This window comes from Globicephala melas, chromosome 15 (genome assembly GCF_963455315.2).
Source record: "Globicephala melas chromosome 15, mGloMel1.2, whole genome shotgun sequence".
Taxonomy (NCBI): Eukaryota; Metazoa; Chordata; class Mammalia; order Artiodactyla; family Delphinidae; genus Globicephala; species Globicephala melas.
In genome coordinates this window covers 66027617-66051113 of record NC_083328.1, presented here as the reverse complement: position 1 = coordinate 66051113, position 23497 = coordinate 66027617, and the positions used below count along the sequence as shown (strand labels likewise).

The window sequence follows — 23497 nt, the reverse complement described above, 5'->3', positions numbered from 1 at the left end:
GACCCCATGCAGCCAAAAATTAATTAATTAATTAAAATGTGCTTCTTGTTAGCAAAACATTAAATCAAAGCAACAAGTATTTGCTGAATCACTATGGGTGGCCAATTGCCATTCCCTCTGCTTGGGATGGAGTACGTCAAGCAGGCCAGAACTACACATAAAAGCAAAGAACTATTTCAAGATAAATCACCAAATATAACTAGAACATAACCAAAGTATCTCCAAAATATAAAAAAAATGACCAAACCTTATAAACAGCAAAATTTGTCCAAATCTAACTTTCTAAATTGAGCCAGGCACACACGTCACTCCCAGAATCTGATGCTGCCCCAAACAGATTAATGAATGCTTACATGCACCATCAGGAACAAAAGGTGTCCTCAAACACCTTTTGAGGAAAAAGCACCATCAGGTTCAGAGGTGCCAAGATGGGAGGGGCAGGAGAGGGCAGAGGAAGGAAAGAGAATCTGGGAAGCCTTTTTATAAAAGCTAGATAAAAAGGGTGGGGAGGGCTTCCCTGGCGGCGCACTGCTTGAGAGTCCGCCTGCCGATGCAGGGGACACGGGTTCGTGCCCTGGTCCGGGAAGATCCCACATGCCGTGGAGCGGCTGGGCCCGTGAGCCATGGCCACTGAGCCTGCGCGTCCGGAGCCTGTGCTCCGCAACGGGAGAGGCCCACGTACCGCAAAAAAAAAAAAAAAAGGCATGGGGAAAAGACAGGTAGGAAGAGATTAAATCCTTTTTGTGTATATTCAGAAAGCTTCAGGATCACATAGAGGAGAATTATATACACAGTCCTCCCACATCAGTCAACACTTTAACTGTGCACACCCTCTTTCACACAAAGGTGGCTCAACTTCCATTCAGATCATAAATCTTTAGTTAACTAGAGAAAAAAAATCAGAACAAAACAAAAGGTGTCGTGAAGAACTAGCACCACCACTGAAGGACTTCAGAAAGCTTTAATTTGAGAAAACAGACAATAAATACTCTGTGAACTGACTGATACAAATTGCCAAATGCTTGGGTCTACTTGGAAGGTTCTGGGTAACAGGCAACAGCAGGAAGTTCCAAATGGGATATTCCATTCAAGTTGCAAGAGTGTTTGGGGGATAGCCTTTTGGTAGGATAACCGCATTTTCCAAGCACACTGCTGACCAAGGCAGAAACAAAGTTATCAGATAAGAGGACGGTCCTGCTGAGAAGACGCTCACAGGAAGTAGGTGCTTCCTAAGAGTTCATTGACACTCAGTTAAACTCTACTGAGAACTCAAGTACACAAGGCATTGGGCCAAGAGCTGCAGGAGCTGTAGGCCAATGGCTCTTAAGAAGTTTCAGTGATTCAAAGGGGCCTGGGACCAAGAGGAGGAACAGGCTAGGTCCCAGTGAGGGGTCCTCCCAAAGAGAAATGGAGGCAGAGGGAAGAAGGAAGGACAGCTGGTGGGAGAAGGCATTTGAGGGCACTGACATGTGAGGGAGGATTTCAAGGATAAGGAGGATCTGTTGGGCAGAGGAAACAGCCCATGGAAAGGTACCAAAGGTTTGAGAGGTGGATGTGGGAAAACAGAAGGTATGTCCAAGAAGAGTGCAGCTCAGCAGGGATGCAGTGTAGGGTAGGTGCTGGTGTACAACAGGAGAAGACAAGCTAGAAATAGTCCCGTAAGGCCCTGGGAAACTGTTAAGGGTCTGAGCAGGTAGCACCCTGCTCAGAGCTGCGTTTTCTGGAAGCAGGCTAGCGGAGAAAGCCTAGAGGCTGGATCTAACGTAGCCCATTACGTGGCCTCTCCTCAACCTCACCTCCACTAAAACTGCTCATGCTAAGGACTCCAGTGACCTTTTAACCAAAGCCACTTGCCAATCTTTAGTCCACAGTCTACTGTTTGATTTCTTTGGAGCATGAGATGATGCTGGCCATTTCCTCTTTAAAAGTAACCTGAGTTCCTCAAGTTAAACAAAGAATTACCATATGACCCTGCAATTCCACTCCTAGGTGTATACCCAAAGGAATTAAAAACAGATACTCAAACAAGTACACATACATGCTTGTTCACAGCAGCACTACCCACAATAGCCAAAAGGTGGAAGCAACCATCAACTAATGAATAAACAAATTGTGGTACATCCATACAACAGAATATTATTCAGCCCAAAAAGGAATGAAGTACTAATACAATGTAAATGAACCTGGAAAACATTACACTGAATGAAAGAAACCAGACGCAAAACATCACATTATATGATTTAATTTATATGAAATATCCAAAACAGATACAGTCTTCCCTTGGTATCCACAGGAGATTGGTACCAGGACATCCCTCTCCCCCACTGCAGATACCAAAATCTGGGGATGCTCAAGTGCCTTATATAAAATGGCATGGTATTTGCATATAACCTACACACATCCCCTGAATACTTTAAATCATCTCTAGATTACTTATAGGACCTAACACAATGTAAACCCCATGTAAACAGTTGCTGGTGTGCGGGCAAATTCAAGTTTTGCTTTCTGGAACTTTCTGGGATTTTCTTCCCAAATATTTTCAGTCTGTAGTTGGTTGAATCTGCAGATACGGAGGGCCAACTGTCAATCCAGAAAGAAAGAACAAAGACTGTTGGTTGGTGGTTGTCAGCGGCTGGGGGCAGGGAGAAATGGAGGAAAAACCGCTTAATGGGTTAGGAGTTTTGCTTTGGAGTGATGAAAATGTTTTGAAACTAGATAAAGGTGGTGGTTGCACACTGTGAACCATAATAAATGCCACTGAACTGTTCAAGTTAAAATGGTTAATTTCGTGTATGTAAATTTCACCTTAATAAATTTTTTGTTTGTTTGTTTTCTTAAAACTTCCTCCTCCCCTTATTTCAGTTCCTCTTTTAGCCCTGGTTCTCCTCTTTGCACTTCCGTCATTCCTTCTTAGCACCTTCAGTAGAAGACCCTCACCTCTCTGGTTTCAGGCTCTGCCTTCCCCCTCCCTCCCATGAATCCTTCTTACCCCATTCCTCCCCTCCAAGTACTGGTACATTCCACTCCCTCTGCCTGGTGCGCTGGAATCTATTCTCCACTGCTATCCCTTCACCTGGATTAACTACTGGGCTGCCAATAAGACTGGGCTCAATTACCGACTGTGGAGCCCTCTCCAACAGGATAACTCTCTGCTCTCTGCTTCCAAGGCTCATTCCATTAAGGTGACCCTATCACACCATAATATGCTGATCTGTTCATGAGACTGTCTCCACCACCAAGCTGTCAGCCACGTGGCCACAGACCGTGTCTCACCTGGCCCTAGATTTCCAAGCCTTGTCTCCATGCATGGACCAGAGCAGGTGCTCTGTAAACATTCGCTAAAAGAATAAATGATGTCAAGGACTGAACAAGGATGACGGTAACCGGAAAGCAAAGAAGAGCTAAGTGGTAAAACCCCCCGGATCTGGTACATGACTGCAGATGGATATTGGACAGAAGAGAGAGTTAAAAACAATTTGAAAATTAAGTCTGGACAATTGAGAGAAACCTTGATACCATTGCCCACAAAAGAGGAGTACGAAGAAGGAAAGAGCAGCTTTGGGGACATCATTTTCTGCAGGTAAGGCTGTCATCTAGCTGGAGAGAAAGCTCCTTATGAGCTGGGACAGTCTTTATTGTCATTTCATTGTGCTCCCTCAGAGCCTAGCATGGTGCATGGCACAGAGCAGGAGTTGACCAACTAATTGCTTTCTATCAATGAGCCTCAGGAGAGATCCTGCCAGTTTAGCTCTGCAAAGATGCTCTGAACCAGAGGTAAAGATGGAACCCAGCGGCAGGGGGTGGTGGTGGTGGGATGAACTGGGAGATTGGGACTGACATGTATACAATAATGTGTATAAAATGGATGACTAATAAGAAAGTAAATAAATAAACATAAAAAAAAAAAAAAAAGATGGCACCCAATGTGAGGACCCACAGGATTCCAGGATCCCAGAACAAGAAAATGGCACACGAAGCTAAGGGAGAGGTAAGAAAGACAGGACCTGAGCCGCAGGGCCCAAGCTACACGTCACATGGCCACAGAGAGGCTGAGGCGCAGACATTAGGTTAGAAAGGAGATGTCAAATAACTGGTGATTCGTGGTCCAGCTTTGGCCAGCAGGGAGCAGTAGCAAAGAAGCGCCACATTTGGAGAGAGGAAGGCGGTGGAGGCCAGATCACCGAGGGCCTTGTGAGGGAAGTCTGGATCTTATGTTAAGTTTTGCCTATTATGGTAGATATCTGTAATATTCTCTGATGCCCAGGCTGAGTATTAGAAAGTCAAAACCCTTTAAAAAAAAAAAAAAAAGCCAAACTTACCCGTATAAAGGCGGTAACATTTTCCTGAGCGGCTGCGGCCACCACGTCCTGCTCGCTGGCTGGCTGATGCCTGGGACACTGGGACCACCACCAAGCACTCAATAGCTGTCCTGGGGTTGTAGGCTCGGAGTTTCACAAAGCCACAGTCAATCACATACACAATCCCGCTGATTGTGATGGACGTTTCTGCTACATTGGTGGCCACTATCACCTAGGCTCCCCACAGGAAGGAGAGTAAGGGTAAAAGTTATTTGGTTCTTTTCACTCAGAATAAACTAATCAAAATCCTAAAAGATTTTAAGATATTTCTGACAGTGCAGAACCTGTGAGAGGCAGTTTGGTATCCTGGATAGAGCATGATGAGTTTTAGGGTCAGGGTACCCTGGGTTTGAATTCTCCCTGAGTGTGGGACCTTGAACAAATTACTTCACCTCCTGAGCATGTTTCCTTGTCTCCATAATAATATTTACCCTCTCCCAGGGTCCTTAAGGGGATTAAATGTGAAATATACATGAAGTGATTACAGCCTGGTACCTGGAGTACTTGGCCCAGAGTAACATTCAACAAATGTTAGTTTCTACCTTTTGTACAACTTAAGTAAATCACATGTCTAGTCATGTACATGTCTAGTCATGTACATGTCTAGTCATTGTACATGTCTAGTCATTTGCTCACTCACATTCTAACTGCTTTCTGAGGGTGTGCACATTGCCAGGCACTCTCCAAGCTGCCAGGAATGTATGATGGACAAGAGTCTACATTCCAGTATGAGGGTTTGGGTAGAGAAATAATGAACATAAACAAGAGAGTGACTGGGAAGAAAATGCAACAGGGTAATACTCTAATATTATGTAGCATTCAATGTATACATCATATATTATAATAATGGAGTGCTACTTCAGGTTAGATGGCCAGGGAAAACCTCTCTAAAAGAAGACTTTGGGCTAAGACCTGAGTAATAAGCAGCAGCCAGCCCTACAGGGATCCAGGCAGAGGAAGCAGAAACAGCCTATGCAGCCAGAGACCAGAGTAAATAAATACAAGACGAACTCAGGAGGGAGGCAGGGACCAGATCATGCACAGTCCCTGGGCCACGTGAGGGGTTTGCATTTTATTCTAAGGGCACTGGGCGCTGCCCCTGGAAGGTACGAAGCAGCAGGAGACATGCACAGATAGCACTTAGAACGTTTTTCGGGCACTTTTACATCGATCGTTTTATAAAACATCTTCCTACCATTTTTTTTTTTTTTTGCTGTACGCGGGCCTCTCACTGTTGTGGCCTCTCCCGTTGCGGAGCACAGGCTCCGGACACGCAGGCTCAGCGGCCATGGCTCACGGGCCCAGCCGCTCCGCGGCATGTGGGATCTTCCCGGACCGGGGCACGAACCCGTGTCCCCTGCATCGGCAGGCGGACTCTCAACCACTGCGCCACCAGGGAAGCCCCTTCCTACCATTTTTACATACTAGAGGCAGGATTTTATGCTATAAAACCATCTATCTAAAAGTTACTGCTATTCATGCTTTACAGCTGAGAAAACTGGGCCTCAGGGTTGAGTAACTCATCCCACGGCACACGGTAACCCAGACCTCCTGACTAGTTGGCTGCAGGTCACGTTTGACTGGACAGACTTGAGCTGCTCCGTCCCAATGGCCAGGAGGCAGGGTGCCCTCTTGCAAGTGGCCTGAAGTTGGGAGGGGATCCTCAGACCTGTCATCCCTCACTTACTGTGTTCTCTGCCACCTGCTGATAAATAGCTACTCTAAGCTGACTTCGGGCCAGTTCTGTACCTTCCTCATCTGACGGAAGGGAAAACAGAGCAAGGCCCAGGGCGGCGATGAACAGGAGGCAGACTGGCTGCCTACTGGCTCCTTTAAACCCATGCTTCTCACCACACCCTTCCCCACCCCAATTTCAAGGCCAAGGATGTTTAAGCCACACATTGAATTAACTGACTCAAACTTGGCTCTACAGGAAAACTGATGCTTCTAACAAATGGTTTAGAAACCATTCTGCAGAAACTAATCTAGTGTTCTTGACTGACCAGGATCCACCAAGACAGTCCTTTAAACCAGACGGGGAAAGACTAGGCAGGAAGAAAAGAAGCAAAGAGAAGTCACCTACTCTGATAATTACTAAACCTTCTGTGGGGCAGGTTTAGAAATCTTTGCAACACGTTATTTACTGTGCGCTTTTAGATCTGCTGCACAGAAACATGGACTTTAAGTTCTTAAAGAGACCTTCCTATTTAGCAAATTTTACTTCAATTTAAAATAAATCTTTCCATATACCCGGACAAAACTGTAATTCAAAAAGACACATGCACCCCTATGTTCACAGCAGCACTGTTCACAACAGCCAAAACATGGAAACAACCTAAATGCCCATCGACAGATGTATGAATAAAGAAGATGTGGTACATATATACAATGGGATACTATCCAGCCATAAAAAAGAGTGAGATAATGCCATCTGCAGCAACATGGATGCAACCTGAGATTATCATACTAAGTGAAGTCAGTCAGAAAGACAAATACCGTATGATATCACTTATATGTGGAATCTAAAATATGGCACAAATGAACCTACCTATGAAACAGAAACAGACTCACAGACAGAGAGAACAGACTTGTGGTTGCCAAGGGGGTGGGGGGAGGGAGAGGGATGGACTGGGAGTTTGGGGTTGGTAGATACAAATTATTACATTTAGAAGGGATAAACAACAAGGTCCTAATGCATAGCACAGGGAACTATATCCAGTCTCCTGGGATAAACCATAATGGAAAAGAATGTAAAAAAGAATGTAAGTATGTGTGTGGCTGAGTCACTTCGCTGTTACAGCAGAGACTGGCACAACATTGTAAATCAACTCTACTTCAATAAAAAAAATTTTTTTAATAAAATAAAATAAATCTTTCTAGTGGATAGCAAAGGAGCACCAACGTGATTATACTCCTTGGTCCTCAGGTTAGTCTCACCTTTCTGACAGTGCGTGACACCCTTTCAAACACTTTCATTTGCTCAAAGGAAGGCAGTCCCGCATACATGGGGAGAACCCGGAGGTGTCTCTTCATCCCAGTCCGACCCAGTGCTCGAGCCTGCTCAATCAGCATAGACACAACAGTTTCTACCTCTTCCTAAAATCGTCGAACCAGGAACCAAAGAAAATGAGATCAATTTGAAGCATGTCATTTTATCATACTGCAAGAAAATGAAAATTGGGATGAGGATTTTAAATGTGGTCAGATTCATGACTGTCAGAGCCATCAAGTTCCACGCTGGGGTGGTATTTAATCAAATGCTACCGAACAATGGTGCCGATGGGGGTGAAAATTTGCAACTGTCAGGTTAATCACTGAGACCTACACTATCTGCAGTCAATAGAAGAATTCCTGATATACCAAAACTATGACTTTTACTGAGTTTTTTTTTTATGCTCTGTGGCAAACAGCGTGGCATACGTATGGACAGGCTGTGGCATACAAAATCACTATAAGCTTTCCCTAGAAAAGATTACTGAGCCATGGAAAACGTTTGACAGTGGAAATGATTACAACTAGAAGGTAGTTCTGAACAGAGCTACAACCTTGAGTGAGCATTTGGGCTTGTTCAGTTGTTTTTCCAGTGATGTGCCTACTTGACCCCTCCAGGATGAGCTGCAAAGGTATCACTGGGAAAAGGGGCTGCAGCAACAACAAGGATGCACAAAATGTACCGCATATAGTATTCAATTCTGGTATCAAAACGGCCCATTGAACGCTCTAATTTACTCTGGAATTAGCTAATAAATTTAAAATACATTTAACCCTCTGCAGACAGAAGAGGCAGGAAGTAATGACTCTCTGGCAATTGAGTTAATAGATAAATGACATCAAACTATACAATTATTTATGCAATCAAGTAACCACAAAATACAATAAAACATGAAATCAGGGGCTACGTAAAGTAACAGGCCTCCGTATAAATTCTGGTGCTGCCTTAACGTGTCTGTTCACCACAGAGAAAAGGTCCGATGGAATTACCTGGCCAGTGAGAAATGCCAGTATGTCTCCATCTCCCTCTGTCTGGTGAATTTTCATCACAGTTTCTACAGTTGATTTGATATAATCTGGAACAGGACTGAAAAGATGTGTGAGATAAATTCATCACTAGAATATGCTCATTAATTATAGATCAATTACCCTAGTAATCTGGCAGCGAAGCCTCGTGAAAGTTAGTTTGGGCCTGCCCAGCAGGTAATCAATATATGAATAATTATTGATAAAATAAACATTCATTCTTTTTTTTTCTTTTTTTAAATGCGACATTCAAAAACAATCCGTAATTACATGTAAACTATGATTTTTGGCTTTATTTGCAGAGACATAAAAGCAATAAACCCATGCAAATAGATGTCTTATCTTTAGCATGCAAGGATGCCTGGCCAGGGAAACTGGATCTATGGTCCCAGTGCTGAATCCCACACTCTATTTCCCCTCCTGACCACTGGCAGCATGTCTGAAAGGAGCTAATGGGTGTCCTGTCCCTCTAGAATCACTCAGAAGTCAAGCCCACAACTCTCTGGATTCATCTGCCACTGGCCCAGGCTCCTGGTCTTTGTCTGTCCAGTGACTAGGGGTAGGAATTAGGATGACTCCTTCCTGTCCAAGGAGGCTCCTCCCGAAAATGGCAACCAGGCCTTCTTGCTAAGATGTAAAGAGCTGAGAACCAAATGATTCAAATCACTAATACTGCCCAAGCTGACAGACAGTCTTGTAAAGCCCAGTTCTGACAACTATAGAACCCTCCTCCCTGAGACACTGTTACCATTTTGCTCTTTCCAGCTGAGCCCAGGGACCACAGAGTCAGAGAAACCTGCACATCAGTATGGAGAGTTTAAACTAAATCCAGCAGTGATACTGAGCAGGGTTCCAGAACACCCTATCAATGATGGGAGGTGCAAAACACGCCCGCCCCTCCTCAGCAGTCTGGCACCTCGCCCTCAGAGCCTCAAGCAGATGCAATTGCTTCTCCTCCCACAGAACAGGCCTACTTTTCTAATCGCCCTCATTAAAAATGCAAGGATCATCAAACCTTTGTAGATAAAAGATATCCACTGGAAATGTTCGCCCTTCCACCGTAAGGATCACGCACGTATCCCTGGTTGGGTCACTGGTGTCATTTTGATTAAAGAAATCCCAAAATTTCTAAAAGAAAAAAAAAAAATCAATTCTTCACTCCTCTCAAAAAAAAAATGGTTCACAGTAACTCATGGAAAGAAAGAAAACAATATAAAACTGGCAGAGCAGGGGGTGGGGAGTAGGGATTGGATATATATAATACAGACTAGGAGTTACAAAATAATTATTAAAAATCATATTTTTATTATTGCAATTTTGGAGAATCACATTTCAATGAACAGACTCTTTACCGAAGACTTGATAGAAATGATAGAAGTTAGGTTTCCAAACTGCATTCAGCAGTGCATCTGAGTCAACATGCAGCTGTGCTATTGATCTTAACCCACCCACACCCACCCCCCCAACCCCCATATTTTATTTAACAGAAAATTAGGTCAGAAGGTGTAACTCAAGTTAAATAAGGATTAAATCAGGTTGATGTGTAGCTCTGATCTGGAAAGCACAGCTCTGATCACACAAGTCATCAGTGTATAAAGGAAGCGTATACGTCTATGAACAGTAGATGTGTCCCTGGTAGCACAGTTACAGATCTGCATGTACTCTATATGTACGGGGACAGAGTCCTCTCCATCATTATATGCCCCACAGGAAGAAGCACAACACTTTGTATGGGGCAGGTTGGCAAGCATTCACTTCCCCGATGCTCCCACAGGACCCTGTTGAGAAGAGTGGCTCTTGGCAATTCCTCCTGAATAGGTGGCCACGTCCTCTTCAATGGCACTTGACCACCAGACCTGCAGTCTATAGGGAGGCCTGACGTGAGAGCACTGGCCAACGATGGAGGAGGGAGACTCCACCAAAGATGCCCTCTTGGGGCATGTGACCCAAGACACACAGAGAAGTTGAGACCGAGAAGAACCGAGTGACCAAGCCGGCAGGACACAGAGTGCTGGAGGGGGGCTGCTATCTAGCTGCAGGGGCACAGACATCCTGTAAGGTGGAGCACACCATTATCTGACTCTCAGTGACCTTCCCGATCCCCTGAGGCCTGGCCAAGCATCACTTTCTCTTCTCCTAGGAGGCCTGGCCATGTGATCACAAGGCCTGTCTTCTTTAGTTCCCAGGTATCTTCCCTAAATACACCCACGCCTGCTCCTGGAAACTGGGAGCCCAGGGGTGCCCTGAGGACCTGCATCGAGTGCAATGTGAAAGGGCTTGGAGGAGCACTTCTAGAAGAGTCCACTGGATTGAACTACAAAATAGCTGGATGCTACCTGTTAACCTCAAAGTCGTGTTTGCACAGGCATAAAAAAACAAGCCTCAGGCCAACAAAAGAACTGCGCTGTGCTATAAAGAACCACACGGCACCACTCTCCACGCTTCTTTCGGGTAAATTCTCTGCAGGCGACTTCAGCCTTCCTGTGTCCTGTGGTGTGCAGAGCATGGGCACACTACAAGTGATGCACAAACAAGGGAGAAGAGACTCCATCCCACTCCCCCGAAGAGTGAATAAGCCAGGGAGGAAGGCGTGCAAAGGACCAATCATAACATAAACCGAGGCCCAATGACTGGATGACCAGAAAAGAGCTGCGAGTTACAATTTGGGGAGAAAGAAAGACCAATAATGACTGGCTGTAGGGAGGGCTTCCTGGAGGCAGCAGTATCCCCTGGAGGCAGCAGTATCCCCTGGCTAAGCCTGAGGATGATTATTACTAGCTAGGAAGGAGAAGAGGTACCCCCTTCCTAGGATGACAGCAGAGTGTAGACTAAGATGTAAAGGCGCCCCTGATGGAGGAGACAGCTCAAGGTCTAGGGCAGGCCCATCTCATGTCTGAGTTGGTTGTCTCATTGACAAAATGGATGAACTGCTCTCTACACCCTGCAAGGCTGTTGCTCCTATAAAGTGTGTCTGACTGCACTTGGCACAGGTCTGGCCTCGAACAGTACTCAGTAAGTGATCGTAGTGATCATTCTGCAGTGGTCCAAATGTCATACTGCACAGGTACTTTATTAGATGGGCAAGACAAGGGCAGCGAAGATGGGTGTGAGGTGATCAGACCTGTTGTGCATCCCGGGCTCTGGAGGCCATTCTGGAGAAGGACAGGGGTGATCAGAGGTTAGAGCCCAGCCAACTAGTTAAGGAAGCTATTACAACAGCTCAGAGGACAAAGAATGAAAGCATGAACGGGGGCAGTGTGAAAGCAATGCATTCCAGAAGTGTGACAGATGGGACCCGGCCATTGTGAGTGTGAGGGCACACGTGCATGCCGGGGACGATGGAATTACTTCTTACTCAATGAGGGGTAAAAACTTCCTAAAGCTAAAAAAAAAAAACAACACACACACACACAAAAAAAAAAACACAGAAGAAGCAACTTCCTAAAGCAATGAATGTCCTGAGCCAAAATGACTACGACAGCGAGAAAGGGACTGCCGGAGAGCTGCTGAGAGCCACAAGTTTGTAGGAGTCGTGGGTCCATGAGCTTCATGGTCTGTGGCTAGCCTGCTGCTGGCAGCCCAGGCTGGAGCGAAGGAGCCCAGTTAAGAGGCCAGAAGTGGGAGCATCCACTGAACCAGGGGGCGTGAAGGTGAACAGCCTGGCGAAGGAAGAGCAGCCAGCAAAGGAGCCTGGGAAAGCCATCTAGGAGGCGGAGCGAGGGGAGAAGGTGGAGCCCCAGAGGCTGCAGGCGGAGGAGGAAGATTTTAAAAAAGGCTTGGCAGACAGGCTTTTTGGGCCAAAAAGGCAAGCAGAACAGGGAAGAGGCTGAAGGCTTAACACTGGTGTGAGAGTGCAGATGGCCACACCTTCTGTTAAGGAGTCTGTGGTGCTGAGGGGTAAAGACAGGGAGCTGCTCCTTCAAGAAATCAAACTCAGCATTAAGATCTTTTATCCTTAAGATCTTTATCTTTTATCTCTATTTGGAAATGTAAAATATGGATTAGAAAGCAAATAAATATAGTATCAACAGTGTACGCATCTTGAGGCAGAATGAAGGACCCGGAGGAGTGAAGTGGGTTCAACCACCTAGAAAACAAGAGTTTAAGTCAAGTTTCAAAGACATGGATCACACTGACACACACACATGGTGAGAAACATAAAATGACATAGAGGAAGAGGCTCGTCTATGAAATGGAACATAAACGGTGTGGATGTCTGGTGCACTGCCTTCCCAGCTCACCAGCTTCCTCCTGGCAGCGGCTCTGATCTGACCCACAGGACTGGACCCCAACAGCCATGCCAACATGACCTGCCCACCCCTGGCCCATGCAGAATGGTCCCAAGTGGATTCCTGACCCCAGCAGACCCCAAATTCCTTCTTCAGGAATCTGGAAAGAGAAGTTATTCTCTCTTCAAGCTGGACCTGTGACAAAAAACTGTGGGAGCTGTCAGTGATCATATTTTCTGCCGTGTGAATGGAAGCCAATAAAAGAAAAACAACACCATGTGATACAATGGTCAATTAATACTCCGTAATTATACCCGGTCATATTCTGTAATTGTTGACTTATTTAGGCTTACAAACAGCTAAACCAATCAAGGCGACTATTTGATCAGCTCCCGTCAAACTCCGCTTGCCTCCTCTGCCTCCCAGCCACCATCACTGGTGTCCTCACCTGCAGGCTGGGCCACCCCAGACCCTGAGCGAAACCAGAGCGGGTGGTATCTATCCCTCCAGGCAGTGGAGTTTGGAATGAGTCTGTCACCCACAGATCCAGCAGCTGGGGGACCGGGGATGAGTTCTGGTCCCCCTGGGCCTCTAGGGCAAAATGTTACCTGAGCCACGCCCTACCCCACTCCCACGCCCACACACTCTTCCTCTCTCATCCACTTCAGCCCATTCTTTCCTCTTCCTCACTCTCTCACCTGGGAACACATTCCACACCCCACGTGTACTCACACCCACCTGGGTCCCCCCTCACTCACACACAGACCTCACTCCCCTTCACTGGCCGAGCCAGGAAGGGATGAAGAAAAGGACGGCCTAAGCCCACCCAAGGACCCCGTGATTGCTGCTGACATCCCAGCAACCCCTGCATGCTAGCGCACTCAAGGTGTGACACAACTCCTACACTCCACTTTCCCACCTAAAAAAATCACTTCCAGGAAGTCCGTCTCTATCAACTACAGTAGGCAGAAAAGAAAGAAGCTATGTTTTTAAATCTCCATGCCACACCAAAGACAATGAAAGGCGAAAAACAAGTAAGCAAGAAATAAGTATTAACAATAATTCTAAGAAAAGGCTTGGATGTTATAGATTTCGAGCACAGTAAAAACTATTGGGGGCTTCCCTGGTGGCGCAGTGGTTGAGAGTCTGCCTGCCGATGCAGGGGACACGGGTTCGTGCCCCGGTCCGGGAAGATCCCACATGCCGTGGAGCGGCTGGGCCCGTGAGCCATGGCCGCTGGGCCTGCGCATCCGGAGCCTGTGCTCTGCAACGGGAGAGGCCACAACAGTGAGAGGCCCGCGTACCGCAAAAAAAAAAAAAAAAAAAAACTATTGGGAATAATTTTTAAAGGGGGGTGGTGACGAACGTAAAATAGAGAAGATGTTCTGGGCAACTTGGTCATGGAGGAGACAACAGGAGATGAGGTCAGGTGCAGCCTTCAAAATAGCATTCCAGCCAGTATCATGGGTAAAGGGCGTAAGAATTATTAAAGAGGGCAACAGAGAGCTTTAACCCAAGAGTTATGGTGGGCAGACCTAAGACAACAGACTCCTATAGCCCGTGAGAAGGTCCGAGAAACCAGCCAGGGCACATGCAGGCATCTCTGTCAGCCATGCTGAGTTTCTTCTCCAAGTTGTTCTGCATCCCAGAAGCCACAGGGATACCAAGAGCCAGGCCCTTTTCATCTCAGCTGCATTACAGAACTGCCCTCCTGACTGGGATCTCCACATCTGTTCTTATCTCTTCTACACAGCACCCAGAGTGATCTTTCTAGAACCCAAATGCGATCAAGTCACTGCTATGCCTCACACTCTGCTGGGGCTCCTGACCAGCAGGGTGAGTCCTCCCTCCTTCACGTGGCCTGTAAGGCCTCCCATCATCTGACCCCTACCAGCCTCTCCATTTGAATCTCCCATCGCTTTCCATTCAACTAAGATTCATTCAACCCCAAGTCCCTGCTCTGTTGTGCCAGACACTGTTTTAGATGAAAGGGATAACACAGAGTAAGACAGTCAGAGTCCCAGTCTTCATGGTGCTTACATTTTAGTGATGGGAGACATACAATAAACAAACACCCAGATATGCATATGTTAGCTAGTGAGAAGCGCTAAACAGAAAAAATGAGGAGAGTAAGAGAATGGAGAGCGACAGGGACACCGTTTTAGACAGTGGTCAAGAAAGGCTCTCTGCGAGCTAATATCTGATCAAGACTGGAATGAAATGAGTGCAAAGCCATGAGAACGTCTGGGGTCAGAGTGGTCTAGAAAGAGGGCTCCCCCCCACCAAGAACAGAAGCATGCTTAGGTTTTTCTGGAACAGCAAGGGGAGGCAGGAGTATAAGGAGCACTGAAGAAGCTGGAAGGAGACAGAGAGGCGACGGGGGGCACCTCACCCCCCGCAGGGGACCACGGGCGAGGTATGGCTCCCACCTATACTTGACTCACAGCCGCTTGAACACATGCTTTCACGCCCCTGTGGTTTCTGTGCATGTTTAGGATGCACTTCCCCACTTCCCCACCCCTGCCCACCTGGTGAACTTCTGTGCATCTTTCCAACCCAGGTGGGATGTCCCTCCTCCGCGAAAGCTTCGGGACATCCCCCAGATGACTAGAGAGTGAGCACCCCCTCCTTGGCTGTCTCAGCACCTTGAACAAACTGAACTGCAAATATCTATTTATGTGTCTGCTTCCCGGAGAAGTCAGGGAGTGTATGAATCACCTGTAGCCAGAACTGTGCGTGCGTGCGTGTGTGTGTGTGTGTGTGTGTGTGTGTGTGTGTGTGTGTGTGTGTGTGTGTGTGTGTGTGTGTGTGTGTGTGTAGCAAGTGGTCAAAATTATGTGTTGAACTGAACTGCTGTCTGGACTAAAATATTAGTCATTAAGAGAAAAATAAGGGGGGGGTGGTTTGAGGAGGATGGAGTGGGAGGGTGGGGTTAGCAGATATACATTTTTTTTGTGTGTGGTTTTTTTTTTTTTTTTTTTTGCGGTACGCGGGCCTCTCACTGTCGTGGCCTCTCCCACTGCGGAGCACAGGCTCCGGACGCGCAGGCTCAGCGGCCATGGCTCACGAGCCCAGCCGCTCCGCGGCACGTGGGATCCCCCCGGACCGGGGCACGAACCCGTGTCCCCTGCATCGGCAGGCGGACTCTCAACCACTGCGCCACCAGGGAAGCCCTACATTTTTATATATAGAATGGATAAACACCGCCTGCCAATGCAGGACACATGGGTTCGAGCCCTGGTCCAGGAAGATCCCACATGTTGCAGAGCAACTAAGCCTGTGCACCACAACTACTGAGCCTGTGCTCTAGAGCCTGCAAGCCACAACTACTGAGCCCATGTGCCACAACTACTGAAGCCCACGCGCCTAGAGCCCGTGCTCCACAACAAGAGAAGCCACCGCAATGAGAAGCCCACGCATTGCAAGGAAGAGTAGCCCCCGCTCGCTGCAACTAGAGAAAGCCTGCACGCAGCAATGAAGACCCAATGCAGCCAAAAATAAATAAATAAATAAATACATTTATTAAAAAAAAAAAAAGAATGGATAAACAACAAGGACCTACTGCATAGCACAGAGAACTATATTCAATATCCCATGATAAGCCATAATGGGAAATAATATTAAAAAGAATATACGTATTTTTTATGTATAACTGAATCACTTTGCTGTACAGCAGAAATTAACACAACAGGGGCTTCCCTGGTGGCGCAGTGGTTGGGAATCTGCTGGCCAATGCTGGGGACACAGGTTCGAGCCCTGGTCCAGGAGGATCCCACGTGCCGTGGAGCAACTAGGCCCGTGGACTACAATTGCTGAGCCTGTGCTCTGAAGCCCGTGAGCCACAACTATCGAGCCCGCCTGCCACAACTACTGAAACCTGCGCGCCTGGAGCCTTTGCTCTGCAACGGGAGAGGCCACCGCGGTGAGGGGCCCACACGCCACAGCGAGGAGTGGCCCCTGCTCACCATGGCTAGACGTGCAGCAGCGAGGACCCAATGCAGCCAAAAACAAATACACAAATAATTTATTTTTTAAAAATCCTTAAAAAAGAGAAATTAACACAACATTGTAAATCAATTATACTTCAATTAAAATTTTTTTAAAAAAAGAAAAATAATGTAAACTTAGCCATAAAAAAGTTATAGCACGGAAATTATTATATGTACAGCTGTACCCCCAATATAAATGCTAAAGTCATAAATTCAAGAAATATAGGGCTTCCCTGGTGGCGCAGTGGTTGAGAGTCCACCTGCCGATGCAGGGAACATGGGTTCGTGCCCCGATCCGGGAAGATCCCACATGCCGCGGAGCGGCTAGGTCTGTGAGCCGTGGCCGCTGAGCCTGCGCGTCCGGAGCCTGTGCTCCGCAATGGGAGAGGCCACAACAGTGAGAGGCCCGCGTACCGCCAAAAAAAAAAAAAAAAAAAAAGAGAGAAATATAGCCTCTAACTAGAGTAATAAAAAGAAATTGCCTGTGTAGGGGAAAACATAGTATGTAGAGAAACAAGACAAATAGGTAATTGTGAACTCAATTAACTACAGGCTAGTTTCCACCCACAAGCTGAAAAGGAGTTTCCTCTGATCACATGGAATCTAGGACATTGGATGGCCCCATAAGGAAGGTAGGCCATCCTGCCAAAGGTAAGCTCTTGCTGCAGGTAGCTTCCCAAGGACATGTCCAACAATCCCAGTGCTAACCAGGGACAGAGGGCCAGAGGGGGAAATGCTCATACCTCTGCATCCAAGGTGGCTGAAGCCACAATCAATCGAAGATCCCCTCGCTTTTTCTGAATCTAAAAAAGAAGACATAAAAAAAGACAATGATAATAGTGTGATACTTACAGATGAGATAATCTGATATCTGAAATTTATTACAAAATAATCCAGTGTGTGTACTTTTTTGCGGGGCGGGGGGGGAAGCTTAAAGATGAAACAAGACCAACCACAAATTGATAACTGTTAAGTCATAGGTGAAAAGGTGGCTCATTAGACTATTCTTTCTAACTGCGTAAGTGACAAAATTTTCCAAGATAAAAAGCTAAAAAAAAAAATGGATAGAGAGTATAAAGGAACTTTAAAACCTAAATATGAATTTACCAGAAGTAAAACCATTTTTTCCTGACACCTGGATAGTCAGAATCTATGTATATACAGTTAAAGTATGAAAAAATACATCAAAAGTAAACAAACAATAAATGATAACACCAAGGTAGAAATAAGGACAAAAGATACTAACAGTTATTCAAAGAAACAGATGATCAAGAGGCATAGGAGAAATGATCAAATAAATTATAGCAAAAACGTGTAACAACGAGATTATTTTTTCATCCATCACATTGGCAAAGATTTACTTTCAGTGTTAGCAAAGATTCAGTGAAATAGGCCCCCTTGTTATACCATTCCTCAGAAGGCAATAACCTGGTGGGATAATTCCTCATAAGTATCAAAAAGTCTAAATCTTTGGCCAAGGAATAAATTAATAATGAAAATAACAACAGCAACTAGCATATACTAAATTATGTGCTATTCCAGGGTCTCTGAGTACAGTTGCATAGTATATACACTGCACAAAGAGGCTAGGGGCCTCTGAAATCCAGCCCACCTTCCCCTCACCCAGCTGTGGACATCCTCCCAATGGGAAAGTTACCTCATAGTCTACTTATGGCCCTGTGTCAGGCACCATCCTAATAATTTTACATTTTCTAAGTTTAGCCTGACAACAAATTATGTCATAGGGCAGCTCTAAGAGAACACTCTTCAAAGACAGAGAGGTTCTGCCCAATGCAGTAGCCACTAGCTGCATGTGGCTATAGAGCCCTTGGAAGATAGCCAGTGTGACTAAAGAATTGAATTTTTTATTTTATTCTATTTCAACTAATTAAAACCTAAGGTGGCTAGTGGCTATCAGATAGGAAAGTAAACCAGCAGAGAGAGAAACTTGTATCTGTCCCATTTTAGAGATGAGTAAACTCAGCAGAGTCAGATTTGAAGCCAGAGTCCATGCTCTATCACCTCTTTCTAGACTCCTGTGATTGGGAATTTGTCCAAAGAAAACAACCAGAAAATACAGGAAGGGAGGAGAGGATGCAGGTAAGGTTGAAACAAAATTGGCTGTGGGCTATAACTGTTGAAGCTAGATGATGGGCACATGGGGGTCATTAAATCCTTCTCTCTACCCTGGGGTATGCCTGAAATCTTTTATAATAAATAGTGAAAGAATGAAAAGAAACAGAAATGCAACATATTTAACTACAAGGGTGCTCCTTGCAACATTATTTAAAATAACTTCAAACCTGGGACCCATATAAATGCCTAACAGTAACGGATGAGTCAAATACTTTATGATAGAGACGTGATTATGTAGCCACTAAAAATAATGTCTTCACAGAATATTTAGTCACACAGGAAAATGATCTTGATGTAACGTTAAGAAAAATATGCAAGAGACAACTTAGAACATACAATCCAATCCCCACTTTGCCAAAACAGACGCATGTACACACACAAAAAGATGCACAAAGAAAAAAGAAGAGAAGGAAACATACCAACATTCTACCGGTGACTGTCTCTGAATGAACAGGATGACAGATGATTTTCATTTTTTTCCTCCGTATTTTGTTGGATTTTCTAAATTGCTACAATGACTTTCCTAATCAAACAGCAAACAAAACAAAAACAAAAGCAAAGCTATACCTTTTTCAGCAGGCCAATGGCAATGTCGGTGTACAAGGTCCTCTCGTGGGCTTCATCCAGCATGATGGCACTAGAATCAGAGGGACAATCTCAGTAAGCATCAAACCAACCACTGCACAAGCCCATCCAGACCATCAAAGGGACTGCTGGGTATTCAGATCATCAAAGGGACTGCTGGGTATTTAGCCCCCATGCGATCACCTTGTAGCAAAAGTAACGCTAAGTAACTCCTCTTTGACAAGGAGGTAAATCTTAAGCTAATAAAAATAGTGACATCAACAAATCTTGGTGAAGAAAATGGTGTATTTTTTGCTACTTCTAAAGAGTATTACCACCCATGCTGGATTCCAACAGGATCTAATACATGATTTTAAATTCCAATATAACATGTAACCCCACAGAGCACATAAAAATCGGGACACAGCCCACCCACCCAAAGGCTGTTAAACTGCAGAAAACAGCAGGAAGAGGCACATGGTCTCAGCTGTGCCACGTGTGTACCAGTGGGTCAAATGTGATATCCTTTCCCAGAATACCACAGAGCCTGAGTGGGACCACTTTAACCCCATGAGCAATGGACAGACACACAAGGAAAGGGAACGTATAAATAATTATTTGGACTCTGCATATTACATTCAACAAAATGCTGCCAGGTTCTGTGCTGTGCCTCTGCAGTCACCCTCCAGCAAGATCAAAACAAGTCAACAGACTGTTCAAATAACGACAGGGATTTTAATGAGCCCAGTTTTGCCTGTAAATTCTGAAAAGAACATCAAAGGTGGTAACAGCCAAAATAAGGAGAAAAGCTTTGGGAAAGCTGAGCATGGTCGCGAATCCCATCTATTAACACAAATGCTTCTCATTCTACTTGTGTACTTTTGAAACTTTAGGAAACCTATCACAGGAAAAACACATTTACCTGTATTTTGTTAACAATGGATCAACCATCATTTCCCTGACCAGCATTCCATCGGTCAGAAACTAAAACACAGAAACACAAACGTTTAGAAATAATTCAAAAAGTTCAAGTACAACTAAAACACATACAACCTCATCACCAGTGTGTGTACAAGACAATTCCCACCAAGGACTGTGAGAAAATGCCCCAACATTTTGGTTATCAAGCAATAGAATGGTTCACAAACAAGATTTCGAAGATGGGATCCTCAGCTGGGGCTTGCAAATCTTTTAGCAGAATTTCATGCTCTGAGTCTGTACCACTGGCACTGCTGCTGATGAACAGGCAGTGAAGACAAACCTGTGTCTGCCCAGGGGGATGCTGTGAGTCTGAGATCACTGTTCCTACAACATCCCTAAAGACCACAGACTTGCAGCTCTTGAGGTTATTAACCTCAACTTCATCTGATATTATTTTAGGGAGGCTGGATGGGGTTGTGGTTAGGAACACAAGCTATCGTGTCAGGCTGCTGGGAGTTCCAATCTCGGCTCTGCATCTTATTAGCTGTGTGAACCCTGGGCATGTTACTTACCCTCTCTGAGCCTGATTCCTCATTTGTAAAATGGAGAGAATAAAGAATCCACCTCACAGGGTTACTGTGAGAATTGAGTGAGATAGTACATGTACAGTGCTTAGCACAGGCCCTAGCACACAGAGAGAGCTCAAGAATGGCAGCTATTATCATTTAAGCTTAATGAATGTTTATAAAATGCTTCAGAAAAATGCAGTAACAACTAGATGCTGTTATTCTCACCCCAAAACAGTTCAGTACTTTAACAAAGTTAAACATTTCCCTCACACACTGTATCTTAGTATTTTTTGTTTTGTTTTTCAAAGCAGGGTGCATTTCCATCATATTTTTCTCGGACCTGATACGAGCTGTCACATACACACATAGGAGTGAAAGAGAACTTGCCACCAATGACAGACCACCAGGCAAGAACTGGGTGCCCTGAAATTACTACCCAATGGAATACAAAACTTTTCATGAAAGACCCTCTAGAGAGAATCATTTGGTTATGCAGTCCACTGAAACTTATCTAAAAATTAGCTCGTGTAAATATATTTGATGGTATAGAAGAATAACCCCTTTACCTAGCAAAATGAATGTCAAAGGTAACAAAATACAGAAACTTAGAAAACAAGGCCCACATTTTTACAGATCACTACATTTAGATCATCTATTTTCAGCTTTCCTCTGCTGCAAGCTGAGGTAACTGAGTTTCTAACAACCAATATTCATTTCAATATTCATTTTCATTCATTGTTTACAGTACTGGGGAGACTCTGATTCGCACAGTGGTATACACAGTGGACACTGCTGAGTTGATTTACACTGATTACTACTGGTGCTAATTATTTTACTAGTAGCAACGAGGTCAAAGAACACACATATAAAATCCATTATCATGTGAAAATGGGAAAGTTCTAATCAGTGCAAATAACATGTGTGAATTCTACACTTTATCAATTTATACTATTGGGTGGGCCAAAAAGTGCCTTCGGTTTTTTAGTAAAAATAAAAGACATATTTTTCATTTTCACCAAGAACTTTATTGAACAATGTATTCACTGTTTTGTTCCACTACCTTCTGCCATTTTTCAGGCAACTTCATAATTCCATCTTCCCAAAACTTTTTATCTTTTCGAGCAAAGAACTATTCCAGGTACCTTTTACAGTCTTTCAGGGAATTGAAATGTTTTCCATTAAGAGAATTTTGTAGGGACTTCCCTGGTGGTGCAGTGGTTAAGAGTCCACCTGCCAATACAGGGGACACAGGTTCTAGCCCTGGTCAGGGGAGATCCCACATGCCGCGGAGCAACTAAGCCTACAAGCCACAACTACTGAAGCCTGCACGCCTAGAGCCCATGCTCTGCAATGAGAAGCCCGCGCGTCGCAAAAGAGTAGTCCCCACTCACCACTAGAGAAAGCCCGCGCCTAGTAACCAAGACCCAACGCAGCCAAAAATAAAATAAATAAATAAATTTATTTATTAAAAAAGAAAGAACTTTGTAAAGACCGAAATAAATGGAAATCCAAAGGCGCAATGTCTGGTGAATATGGCGGATGAATCAGAACTTCCCAGCCAAGCTGTAACCGTTTTTGCCTGGTCACCAAAGAAACATGCAGTCTTGCAGTATCCTGATGGAAGATTATGCATTTTCTGTTGAATAATTCCAGATGCTTTTCATCTGGTGCCGCTTTCAGTTGGTCTAACTGGGAGCAGTACTTGTTGGAATTAATTGTTTGGTTTTCCAGAAGGAGCTCATAACAGAGGATTCCCTTCCAGTCCCACCATATACACAACATCACCTTCTTTGGATGAAGACGGGCCTTTGTTGTGGTTGGTGGTGGTTCATTTTGCTTGCCCCATGATCTCTTCCGTTCCACACTGTTGTACAATATCCACTTTTCATTGTCTGTCACAATTTGTTTTAAAAATGCAACATTTTCATTACATTTAGGTAGAGAATCACATGCGGAAATATGGTCAAGAAGGTTTTTTCGCTTAACGTATGTGGAACCAAAACATCAAAGCTATTCACATAACCAAGCTGGTGCAAATGATTTTCAGCGCTTGATTTGGATATTTTGGGTACGTCGGCTGTCTCCTGCATGGTTGGAGGAGATTGATTCTCAATTATATTAATAACGTTGATTGTTCTCAATTACTGTTTCAATTTAATCACTATCAACTTCAACCAGTCTACCCGACCGTGGAGCATCGTCCAGTAAGAAATCTCCAGCACGAAACTTCACAAACCACTTTTGACACGTTCGATCAGTCACAGCACCTTCTCCATACACTGCACAAATCTTTCTTTTACGTTTTTACCTTTCTTGAAATAATAAAGCATAAAACGCCGAAAGTGCTGCTTTTTTTCTTCCATCTTCAATATTAAAATGGCTACACAAAAATTCACCAATTTTGATGTCTTTTTAATGCACGCTGATATGACAGCTGTCACATACAATTTATCAAAATTGTCTCGAATGAAGTTAAAGACAACTAAGTGCTACTAGAGCCATCTTACGGAAAAAAACGAACAAACCTTTCGGCCCACCCAATATTTGTTCCTGTTTTTAAGTCTTTTATGGGTAAGTTTCTATATTTAGTGAGCTATGTGGATTGGCGGGAAAACAACAAAACAAACATGAGAAAGGTCAGTTTTGAATTCTGGTTCCATCACCAACGCACACGTAATGTCAGGTAGGTCATTCAACCTCCCAGGTCCTCAACC

The 23497-nt window shown here is 44.7% G+C and overlaps 1 protein-coding gene across 1 annotated transcript in view; it reads right to left on the bottom strand.

Annotated features, from left to right (window-relative positions):
• DHX35 (DEAH-box helicase 35) overlaps positions 1-23497 on the bottom strand; it is a 70757-nt gene that overhangs the window by 25344 nt on the left and 21916 nt on the right. The window contains exons 6-12 of the mRNA XM_030830599.3: positions 20216-20277; positions 19297-19366; positions 17337-17396; positions 9391-9503; positions 8340-8436; positions 7296-7454; positions 4320-4530 (exon numbers count right to left, since the gene is read on the bottom strand). Of these exons, the coding sequence (XP_030686459.1) occupies positions 4320-4530; positions 7296-7454; positions 8340-8436; positions 9391-9503; positions 17337-17396; positions 19297-19366; positions 20216-20277 (772 nt within the window). The remainder of the gene's footprint in view (positions 1-4319; positions 4531-7295; positions 7455-8339; positions 8437-9390; positions 9504-17336; positions 17397-19296; positions 19367-20215; positions 20278-23497) is intronic.